General features: G+C 37.5%; 1 protein-coding gene across 3 annotated transcripts in view; it reads right to left on the bottom strand.

Annotated features, from left to right (window-relative positions):
• The window catches only part of katnal2 (katanin p60 subunit A-like 2), a 96,016-nt gene that overhangs the window by 57,462 nt on the left and 26,116 nt on the right, over window positions 1-12,438 (bottom strand). For 2 of the 3 annotated variants that reach the window (XM_072915369.1, XM_072915370.1), the window contains exon 15: window positions 11,872-11,974. In XM_072915369.1, the coding sequence (XP_072771470.1) occupies window positions 11,872-11,974 (103 nt within the window). Of the gene's footprint in view, window positions 1-9,128; window positions 9,279-11,871; window positions 11,975-12,438 lie in introns of those variants that run through there. The other variant, XM_061980914.2, reaches the window with a different exon arrangement.

Below are 12,438 nucleotides of genomic sequence, written 5' to 3'. Positions count from 1 at the left end.
TGCATCAATATAGCTCTTGTGTTTTACTTCTTGTCTTGCGCTCCTATTTTGGTGGCTTTTTCTCTTTTTTTTGGTATTTTCCTGTAGCAGTTTCATGTCTTCCTTGGAGCGATATTTCCCGCATCTACTTTGTTTTAGCAATCAAGAATATTTCAGTTGTTTTTATCCTTCTTTGTGGGGACATTGTTGATTGTCATGTCATGTTCGGATGTACATTGTCTTTGCTCCGCAGTAAGTCTTTGCTGTCGTCCAGCATTCTGTTTTTGTTTACTTTGTAGCCAGTTCAGTTTTAGTTTCGTTCTGCATAGCCTTCCCTAAGCTTCAATACATTTTCTTAGGGGCACTCTCCATTTGTTTATTTTTGGTTTAAGCATTAGACAACTTTTTACCTGCACCCTGCCTCCCGCTGTTTCCGACATCTACAAAGTTATTAGCTACCGGCTGCCACCTACTGATATGGAAGAGTATTACACGGTTACTCTGCCGAGCTCTAGACAGCACCGACACTCAACAACAACACATCATTTGCAGACTATAATTACTGCTTTGCAAATAATATTTTTAACCCAAATAGGTGAAATTAGATCATATCTCACGGCACACTAGTGTGCCGCGGCACAGTGGTTCAGCTCACACTGCAAAAAGTCAGTGCTCAAAAACAAGAAAAAAATATACAAACATGAGGGGTATTTTATTTGAACTAAGCAAAATTATCTGCCAATAGAACAAGAAAATTTGGCTTGTCAAGACTTTCCAAAACAAGTAAAATTAACTAACTTCAATGAACCCAAAAATAGCTTAAAATAAGTATATTCTCATTAATAACAAGTGTACTTTTCTTGGTAGAAAAAACAAATATGAGACGTTTTTGCTCAATATGTTGAAAAATATTCTTAAATGAAGTAAATGCTAGTACCGTGGACGCCGTCTTTGCTCCACAGCAAGTCTTTGCTGTCGTCCAGCATTCTGTTTTTGTTTACTTTGTAGCCAGTTCAGTTTTAGTTTCCTTCTGCATAGCCTTCCCTAAGCTTCAATGCCTTTTCTTAGGGGCACTCTCCTTTTGTTTATTTTTGGTTTAAGCATTAGATACCTTTTTACCTGCACCCTGCCTCCCTCTGTTTCCCACATCTACAAAGTTATTAGCTACCTGCTGCCACCTACTGATATGGAAGAGTATTACACGGTTACTCTGCCCAGCTCTAGACAGTACAGACACTCAACAACAACACATCATTTGCAGACTATAATTACTGCTTTGCCAAAAATATTTTTAACCCAAATCGGTGAAATTAGATCATATCTCACGGCGCCGCGGCACAGTGGTTCAGCTCACACTGCAAAAAGTCAGTGTTCAAAAACAAGAAAAAAATATACAAACATGAGGGGTATTTTATTTGAAACTAAGCATAATTATCTGCCAATAGAACAAGAAAATTTGGCTTGTCAAGACTTTCCAAAACAAGTAAAATTAACTAACTTCAATGAACCCAAAAATAGCTTAAAATAAGTATATTCTCATTAATAACAAGTGTACTTTTCTTGGTAGAAAAAACAAATATGAGACCTTTTTGCTCAATATGTTGAAAAATATTCTTAAATGAAGTAAATGCTAGTACCGTGGACGCCGTCTTTGCTCCACAGCAAGTTTTTGCTGTTGTCCAGCATTCTTTTTTTTTTCTCCTTTGTAAGTATGTTCAGTTTTAGTTTCGTTCTGCATAGCCTTCCCTAAGCTTCAATTACTTTTCTTAGGGGCACTCACCTTTTGTTTGTTTTTGGTTTAAGCATTAGACAACTTTTTACCTGCACGCTGCCTCCCGCTGTTTCCCACATCTACAAAGTTATTAGCTACCTGCTGCCACCTACTGATATGGAAGAGTATTACACGGTTACTCTGCCGAGCTCTAGACAGCATCGACACTCAACAACAACACATCATTTGCAGACTATAATTATTGCTTTGCAAATAATATTTTTAACCCAAATAGGTGAAATTAGATAATATCTCACGGCCGCGGCACAGTGGTTCAGCTCACACTGCAAAAAGTCAGTGTTCAAAAACAAGAAAAAAATATACAAACATGAGGGGTATTTTATTTGAACTAAGCAAAATTATCTGCCAATAGAACAAGAAAATTTGGCTTGTCAAGACTTTCCAAAAACAAGTAAAATTAACTAACTTCAATGAACCCAAAAATAGCTTAAAATAAGTATATTCTCATTAATAACAAGTGTACTTTTCTTGGTAGAAAAAACAAATATGAGACCTTTTTGCTCAATATGTTGAAAAATATTCTTAAATGAAGTAAATGCTAGTACCGTGGATGCCGTCTTTGCTCCACAGCAAGTCTTTGCTGTTGTCCAGCATTCTTTTTTTTTTTTTCTTTGTAAGTAAGTTCAGTTTTAGTTTGGTTCTGCATAGCCTTCCCTAAGCTTCAATGCCTTTTCTTAGGGGCACTCACCTTTTGTTTATTTTTGGTTTAAGCATTAGACAACTTTTTACCTGCACCCTGCCTCCCGCTGTTTCCCACAAACGAGTAGAGACCCCTGCTGGGTGCACCAAGTAGTGTCCTCTAAAACTTTGACACAAATCATCAATTTGCAGAATTGTGAACGATCCCAAATACTTGATTGGTTTAAATGTAGGCTCCAACCTCAAAGTTGTGTCGTGTTGTCCTGCAGGATGCCAGGGATGATGTGGGCGGAGCTCAGAGCGCAGGAATGTTGGGCATTTTGGTCCGAACTGGTGAGATGATCCTTTTTCCTCTTCAAGCGAGCGTAGACCTGATGCATGATGTCATCTCGCAGGTAAATACAGACCAGGAGACGAGAATAAAGTCAACCCTGCACCTCACCTCACGTGTGACACTTTCCCAGACGCTGTTGATCACATCCTTCACAACTTACTCTAATTCAGTGTTTTTCAACCTTCTTTGCCTTGAAGAAATGTGGAGGCACACCACCAGCAGAAATCATTAAAAGACCAAACTCAGTTGACAGTAAAAAGTGGTTGTCACAATTGTTGGATATGACTTTAAAGCATAACCAAGTATGTATCAATATAGCTCTTGTCTCAAAGTAGGTGTACTGTCACCACCTGTCACATCACACCCTGACTTATTTGGACTTTTTTGATGTTTTCATGTGTGTAGTGTTTTACTTCTTGTCTTGCGCTCCTATTTTGGTGGCTTTTTCTCTTTTTTTGGTATTTTCCTTGTAGCAGTTTCATGTCTTCCTTTGAGCGATATTTCCCGCATCTACTTTGTTTTAGCAATCAAGAATATTTCACTTGTTTTTATCCTTCTTTGTGGGGACATTGTTGATTGTCATGTCATGTTCGGATGTACTTTGTCTTTGCTCCACAGTAAGTCTTTGCTGTCGTCCAGCATTCTGTTTTTGTTTACTTTGTAGCCAGTTCAGTTTTAGTTTCGTTCTGTCGTGGTTTTATTTGAAAATCCAAAATAACTAACTTAAATACAAAAAAAGCTTTGCACACAAATACCAAAGTACAAGTGTACTTTTAGGGGATTAAAATTAGGATGTGTTAATGTAGCAAGTATATATGATATATTGTATATGTATTGTTGTATTGTTGGCCAGAGTTTTTCAACCTTTTTTGAGCCAAGGCACATTTTTGGCGGTTTTTGCGTTGAAATCATTAAAAAACTAAACTCAGTTGACAGCAACAAGTCGTTGTCGCAATTGTTGGATATGACTTTAAAGCATAACCAAGCATGCATCAATATAGCTCTTGTGTTTTAGTTTTTGTCTTGCGCTTCTATTTTGGTGGCTTTTTCTTTTTTGGGGGTATTTTCCTTGTAGCAGTTTCATGTCTTCTTTTGAGCGATATTTCCCGCATCTACTTTGTTTTAGCAATCAAGAATATTTCACTTGTTTTTATCCTTCTTTGTGGGGACATTGTTGATTGTCATGTCATGTTCGGATGTACTTTGTCTTTGCTCCACAGTAAGTCTTTGCTGTCGTCCAGCATTCTGTTTTTGTTTACTTTGTAGCCAGTTCAGTTTTAGTTTCGTTCTGTCGTGGTTTTATTTGAAAATCCAAAATAACTAACTTAAATACAAAAAAAGCTTTGCACACAAATACCAAAGTACAAGTGTACTTTTAGGGGATTAAAATTAGGATGTGTTAATGTAGCAAGTATATATGATATATTGTAGGCCAGAGTTGTTCAACCTTTTTTGAGCCAAGGCACATTTTTGGCGGTTTTTGCGTTGAAATCATTAAAAAACTAAACTCAGTTGACAGCAACAAGTCGTTGTCGCAATTGTTGGATATGACTTTAAAGCATAACCAAGCATGCATCAATATAGCTCTTGTGTTTTAGTTTTTGTCTTGCGCTTCTATTTTGGTGGCTTTTTCTTTTTTGGGGGTATTTTCCTTGTAGCAGTTCCATGTCTTCCTTTGAGGGATATTTCCCGCATCTACTTTGTTTTAGCAATCAAGAATATTTCAGTTGTTTTTATCCTTCTTTGTGGGGACATTGTTGATTGTCATGTCATGTTCGGATGTACTTTGTCTTTGCTCCACAGTAAGTCTTTGCTGTCGTCCAGCATTCTGTTTTTGTTTCCTTTGTAGCCAGTTCAGTTTTAGTTTCGTTCTGTCGTGGTTTTATTTGAAAATCCAAAATAACTAACTTAAATCCAAAAAAAGCTTTGCACACAAATACCAAAGTACAAGTGTACTTTTAGGGGATTAAAATTAGGATGTGTTAATGCAGAAAGTATATATGATATATTGTAGGCCAGAGTTTTTCAACCTTTTTTGAGCCAAGGCACATTTTTGGCGGTTTTTGCGTTGAAATCAGAAATCATTAAAAAACGAAACTCAGTTGACAGCAACAAGTCGTTGTCGCAATTGTTGGATATGACTTTAAAGCATAACCAAGCATGCATCAATATAGCTCTTGTGTTTTAGTTTTTGTCTTGCGCTTCTATTTTGGTGGCTTTTTCTTTTTTTGGGGTATTTTCCTTGTAGCAGTTTCATGTCTTCCTTTGAGTGATATTTCCCGCATCTACTTTGTTTTAGCAATCAAAAATATTTCACTTGTTTTTATCCTTCTTTGTGGGGACATTGTTGATTGTCATGTCATGTTCGGATGTACTTTGTCTTTGCTCCACAGTAAGTCTTTGCTGTCGTCCAGCATTTTGTTTTTGTTTACTTTGTAGCCAGTTCAGTTTTAGTTTCGTTCTGTCGTGGTTTTATTTGAAAATCCAAAATAACTAACTTAAATCCAAAAAAAGCTTTGCACACAAATACCAAAGTACAAGTGTACTTTTAGGGGATTAAAATTAGGATGTGTTAATGCAGAAAGTATATATGATATATTGTAGGCCAGAGTTTTTCAACCTTTTTTGAGCCAAGGCACATTTTTTGCGGTTTTTGCATTGAAATCAGAAATCATTAAAAAACCAAACTCAGTTGACAGCAACAAGTCGTTGTCACAATTGTTGGATATGACTTTAAAGCATAACCAAGCATGCATCACTATAGCTCTTGTGTTTTAGTTCTTGTCTTGCGCTTCTATTTTGGTGCCTTTTTCTCTTTTTGTGGTATTTTCCTGTAGCAGTTTCATGTCTTCCTTTAAGCGATATTTCCTGCATCTACTTTGTTTTAGCAATCAAGAATATTTCACTTGTTTTTATCCTTCTTTGTGGGGACATTGTTGATTGTCATGTCATGTTCGGATGTACATTGTCTTTGCTCCACAGTAAGTCTTTGCTGTCGTCCAGCATTCTGGTTTTTTCCTTTGTAGCCAGTTCAGTTTTAGTTTCGTTCTGTCGTGGTTTTATTTGAAAATCCAAAATAACTAACTTAAATACAAAAAAAGCTTTGCACACAAATACCAAAGTACAAGTGTACTTTTAGGGGATTAAAATTAGGATGTGTTAATGTAGCAAGTATATATGATATATTGTAGGCCAGAGTTTTTCAACCTTTTTTGAGCCAAGGCACATTTTTTGCGGTTTTTGCGTTGAAATCAGAAATCATTAAAAAACGAAACTCAGTTGACAGCAACAAGTCGTTGTCGCAATTGTTGGATATGACTTTAAAGCATAACCAAGCATGCATCAATATAGCTCTTGTGTTTTAGTTATTGTCTTGCGCTTCTATTTTGGTGGCTTTTTCTCTTTTTTTGGTATTTTCCTGTAGCAGTTTCATGTCTTCCTTTGAGTGATATTTCCCGCATCTACTTTGTTTTAGCAATCAAGAATATTTCACTTGTTTTTAATCCTTCTTTGTGGGGACATTGTTGATTGTCATGTCATGTTCGGATGTACTTTGTCTTTGCTCCACAGTAAGTCTTTGCTGTCGTCCAGCATTCTGTTTTTTTTCTTTGTAGCCAGTTCAGTTTTAGTTTCGTTCTGTCGTGGTTTTATTTGAAAATTCAAAAAAAGCTTTGCACACAAATACCAAAGTACAAGTGTACTTTTAGGGGATTAAAATTAGGATGTGTTAATGTAGCAAGTATATATGATGTATTGTAGGCCAGAGTTTTTCAACCTTTTTTGAGCCAAGGCACATTTTTTGCGGTTTTTGCGTTGAAATCATTAAAAAACGAAACTCAGTTGACAGCAACAAGTCGTTGTCGCAATTGTTGGATATGACTTTAAAGCATAACCAAGCATGCATCAATATAGCTCTTGTGTTTTAGTTCTTGTCTTGCGCTTCTATTTTGGTGCCTTTTTCTCTTTTTGTGGTATTTTCCTGTAGCAGTTTCATGTCTTCCTTTAAGCGATATTTCCTGCATCTACTTTGTTTTAGCAATCAAGAATATTTCAGTTGTTTTTATCCTTCTTTGTGGGGACATTGTTGATTGTCATGTCATGTTCGGATGTACATTGTCTTTGCTCCACAGTAAGTCTTTGCTGTCGTCCAGCATTCTGTTTTTTTCCTTTGTAGCCAGTTCGGTTTTAGTTTCGTTCTGTCGTGGTTTTATTTGACAATCCAAAATAACTAACTTAAATACAAAAAAAGCTTTGCACACAAATACCAAAGTACAAGTGTACTTTTAGGGGATTAAAATTAGGATGTGTTAATGTAGCAAGTATATATGATATATTGTAGGCCAGAGTTTTTCAACCTTTTTTGAGCCGAGGCACATTTTTTGCGGTTTTTGCGTTGAAATCAGAAATCATTAAAAAACGAAACTCAGTTGACAGCAACAAGTCGTTGTCGCAATTGTTGGATATGACTTTAAAGCATAACCAAGCATGCATCAATATAGCTCTTGTGTTTTACTTCTTGTCTTGTGCTTCTATTTTGGTGGCTTTTTCTTTTTTGGGGGTATTTTCCTTGTAGCAGTTTCATGTCTTCTTTTGAGCGATATTTCCCGCATCTACTTTGTTTTAGCAATCAAGAATATTTCAGTCGTATTTATCCTTCTTTGTGGGGACATTGTTGATTGTCATGTCATGTTCGGATGTACATTGTCTTTGCTCCACAGTAAGTCTTTGCTGTCGTCCAGCATTCTGTTTTTGTTTACTTTGTAGCCAGTTCAGTTTTAGTTTTGTTCTGCATAGCCTTCCTTAAGCTTCAATGCCTTTTCTTAGGGCATACTTGCCAACCCTCCCGGATTTTCCGGGAGACTCCCGAAATTCAGCGCCTCTCCCGAAAACCTCCCGGGACAAATTTTCTCCCGAAAATCTCCCGAAATTCAGGCGGAGCTGGAGGCCACGCCCCCTCCAGCTCCATGCGGACCTGAGTGACGTGTTGACAGCCTGTTCACACGTCCACTTTCCCATGATATAAACAGCTAATGATGGAGGGCGAGTTCTTGGTTTCTTATGTGTGTTTATTGTTAGGCAGTTTCATTAACGTCCTCCCAGCGCGGTAACAACACACAACAACAGCAGTCAAGTTTTCGTCTACCTACCGTAAAGCAGTTTGTCTGCCGTAAACAGCAATGTTGTGACACTTTTAAACAGGACAATACTGCCATCTACTGTACATGCATATGTGACCCACCCATAATGTGTCACATTTTTGTGTTGATTTATTTATTTTATTTTGTGGTTTGAATTCGTTTTTGGAGCTGTCATTACACATTTATCAGTATTCACATTGGTCAGTAGGGGGCAGTAGGGCGTTTCTTCCCAATTGAATGCTATCACCTGCAGACCGGAAGTGGCTTGTCATTCTGATGAGCGCGACCAGTCTGTGAACAATTGAAACGTCCTGTGTGCTTTTTCCTCCTGTATAACAGGTTAGTTTTGGTGAATCAACTCACTGAATAATATCCATGTGATCTTTATAAGTTTAAGTACACATTCTGATGGTGGAGCCTAACTCTAAAGTGTTTGTGAGTTGTAGTTTGTATTTGTGAATTAATCCAGTGCACAGCTGCAGTAATCAATACAAAAAGGGAACTTCTGATCCTAATTCAGACTCCCAAATTAGAGCTCCTGTTTTTTTATTGATTTTATAATGTATATTTGTATGATGTGTGTGTTCTGAAATGGTGCCAGAGAATAAAACAAGGATGGACAATTCAACCCTTAACTCAACAATGTAATAAAATATATATATTGCTAGAATTCACTGAAAGTCAAGTATTTCTTATATATATATATCTTAACCACGCCCCCGCCCCACCCCCCACCTCCCGAAATCGGAGGTCTCAAGGTTGGCAAGTATGTCTTAGGGGCACTCACCTTTTGTTTATTTTTGGTCTAAGCATTAGACACCTTTTTACCAGCACCCTGCCTCCCGCTGTTTCCCACATCTACAAAGTTATTAGCTACCTGCTGCCACCTACTGATATGGAAGAGTATTACACGGTTACTCTGCCGATCTCCAGACAGCACCGACACTCAACAACAACACATCATTTGCAGACTATAATTACTGCTTTGCTAAATATTTTTTTAACCCAAATAGGTGAAATTAGATCATCTCCCACGGCACACCAGACTGTATCTCACGGCCGCGGCACAGTGGTTGAAAAACACTGCTCTAACAGTCCTCTTTACACCTGCACTTCATTATTTCATGAGGGGTGCAGATTGTCTAATATTTCTTGATTGGTTAAAACATTGTTCCCAGGAAGCTGGATAGAAATAAAAACATTAAAATGAAGTGAAACTAAGTTAGTATTATTTTAATATTGTCAGGCCTGTTGGGTCAGACGGATTCAAACTCTTTCTCCCAGGCCAAGTGTCTCTCCATCAGGCCGCGGGCCGACGGTTTGGTGTGGGCGAGGACTTCCAGGAAGTCCTGCGTGACCACGGTTTCCAGCCTGATGGCGGGCATGCCCGTGTCTCCTGTGGAGGATGTCCATTCCAGAAAGTGTCTTTTACTTTACATTAGGTCAACAATGACTTCAATGTACATACAGTGCATCTGGAAAGTATTCACAACGCTTCACTTTTTCCCATTTTTTTTTATGCCCAAATGCAGCTGAGATAGGCTCCAGCACCCCCCGAGACCCCAAAAGCATACTTGCCAACCCTCCCGAATTTTCCAGGAGACTCCCGAATTTCATTGCCTCTCCCGAAAATCTCCCGGGACAACCATTCTTCCGAATTTCTCCCGATTTCCAGCCAGACTTAAGGCACGACCCCTCCAGATCCTTGAGGACCTGAGTGAGGACAGCCTGTCGTCACGTCCGCTTGGCCAACCAAAAAGTAACCACAGAACACTATAGTGTTCTGTGGTTACTTTTTGGTTGGCCAACGGTTTACGTTGTATTGCGCACCCTGACGGCAAGTGTGGGAGTCGGTTCTGAAGTATGAAGTAAAGAGATGTAACTTCATCACCTCGCCTGGTTATTGACGCCAACCCAGAATATTACACTGCCCATACCTATGCTCCTTCAAAGGCTGTGCTACTGGCTGCAAAGCATTGCACTTTTAAATACAACAATGAGTAGAGAGGAGTGTTATGTGTGTAAATAAATGAACACTGAAATTCAAGTATTTATTTTATTTTATATATATATATATATATATATATATATATATAGGGTATAAATCTCCTGATGATTGAGGGAACCCCCCCTCATGAAACAGGCCTGTAGAGATGAAATAGTCTTGTGATTTTTTTCCCCACACATACATATATATATATATATATATATAATAAAATACACATATATATATATATATATATATATATAAAATACACACATATATATATATATATATATATATATATATATATATATATATATATATATATATATATATATATATACAGTATATAGATAGAATTCACTGAAAGTCAAGTATTTATTTTATTTATATTTATATTAAAATATATATATATATATATATATATATAAATATATATATATATATATATATATATATATATATAATAAAATACATATATATATATATATATATATATATATATATATATATATATATATAAAATAAAATACATATATATATATATATATATATACATACTGTGGACTGGACTCTTACTATTATGTTGGATCCACTATGGACTGGACTCTCACTATTATGTTGGATCCACTATGGACTGGACTCTCACAATATTATGTTAGACCCACTCGACATCCATTGCATTCGGTCTCCCCTAGAGACCGAATGCCCACATATGCGGTCCTCTCCAAGGTTTCTCATAGTCATTCACATCGACGTCCCACTGGGGTGAGTTTTTCCTTGCCCTTATGTGGGCTTTGTACCGAGGATGTCGTTGTGGCTTGTGCAGCCCTTTGAGACACTTGTGATTTAGGGCTATATAAATAAACATTGATTGATTGATTGATTGATATATATATATATATATATATATACAGTATATAGATAGAATTCACTGAAAGTCAAGTATTTATTTTATTTATATTTATATATATAATAAAATACATATATATACATATATATATATATAATAAAATACATATATATATATATATATATATATATATATATATATATATATACAGTATATAGATAGAATTCACTGAAAGTCAAGTATTTATTTTATTTATATTTATATATATATATATATATATATTTCTATATATATAAGAAATACTTGAATTTCAGTGAATTCTAGCTGTAAATCTACTCCTTCCCCCTTAACCCCCATCAAATCTCCCGAATTTGGAGGTCTCAAGGTTGGCAAGTATGCCCAAAAGGGACAAGCGGTAGGAAATGGATGGATGGATGGAAAAAAATTCATTTTTGTCCTCATAATTCTACAGACAATACACTATATTGATAATGTGAGTTTTTTTGTATTTAGCAAATGTATTAAAACTATTTAAAAAAAAATCACATCTACATAAATATTCACAGCTTTTGATCAATACTTTGTTGGATGAATTGGCAGCAATAAGAGCCTGAAGTCTTTTTGAATATGATGCCACACCTATCTGTGGGCACTTTACTAATTACTTTGATGCAGCACCTCTCAATTGTTGGTGCTCATCCAGGACGTCTCTGGATGAAAATGTAAAAAAAAAAGACAACTTCTCACATTGTCATGATAAGGTTTTGTCTTTAGAACAAAAATGAAAGTTAAAGTAGCAATGATAGTCACACACACACGCTAGGTGTGGCGAAATTATTCTCTGCATTTGACCCATCACCCTTGTTCACCCCCTGGGAGGTGAGGGGAGCAGTGGGCAGCAGCGGTGGCCGCGTCCGGGAATCATTTTTGGTGATTTAACCCCCAATTCCAACCCTTGATGTGAGTCTTTGGTATGACTCGGCCGGGGTTTGAACTCACAACCTACCCATCTCAGGGCGGACACTGTAACCACTAGGCCACTATTCCATAGTGGAATTAGGCTACTTTCCAATGCAGTGTGGCGCCAACATGCAGCACAGTGTACTTATATACGGATGTCTTTGAATGCATCCTACTAGTGTCTGGTCCTACCGTCCTGATACGATTCCAGAGCTGCAAAGATTTTGCGCACTTGTCTCATGGCGGCCTCCTTACACACCAATCTGATGTCAGATCCGGAGTAGCCGTCCATCTCCTGCGGGACAAACGCCAGTTGATGATGATGATGTTTCAGTACGCTAGGCCAGTGTTTTTCAACCTTTTTTGAGCCAAGGCACTAGAGATGCGCGGATAGGCAATTATTTCATCCGCAACCGCATCACAAAAGTCGTCAACCATCCGCCATCCACCCGAACTAACATTTAATCAAAACCGCACCCGCCCGCCACCCGCCCGTTCTTATATATCTAATATAGACGATGCAAGGCATTAGTGAGGTTATAAAGCTTTTGCCTGTTAAAGAAAGGAGACTGATCCAATGCAGCAGAGACATTCAATGCGTGCCACGCTGTCACGGCCCAGACGCACACCAGTGCGCAATCATCTGGGAGTTGCGCTGAGCACACCTCCAAGCGCGCTCGCGCCACTCAAACTGTGTTCTATCTTGTTTTAACATCCTGTGGCACTCTTCTGGGATCACGGCGGACCAAACTGCTCATG

Source organism: Nerophis lumbriciformis, linkage group LG20 (genome assembly GCF_033978685.3).
Source record: "Nerophis lumbriciformis linkage group LG20, RoL_Nlum_v2.1, whole genome shotgun sequence".
Lineage (NCBI taxonomy): Eukaryota > Metazoa > Chordata > Actinopteri > Syngnathiformes > Syngnathidae > Nerophis > Nerophis lumbriciformis.
This window is presented reverse-complemented; position numbering and strand designations above follow the sequence as displayed.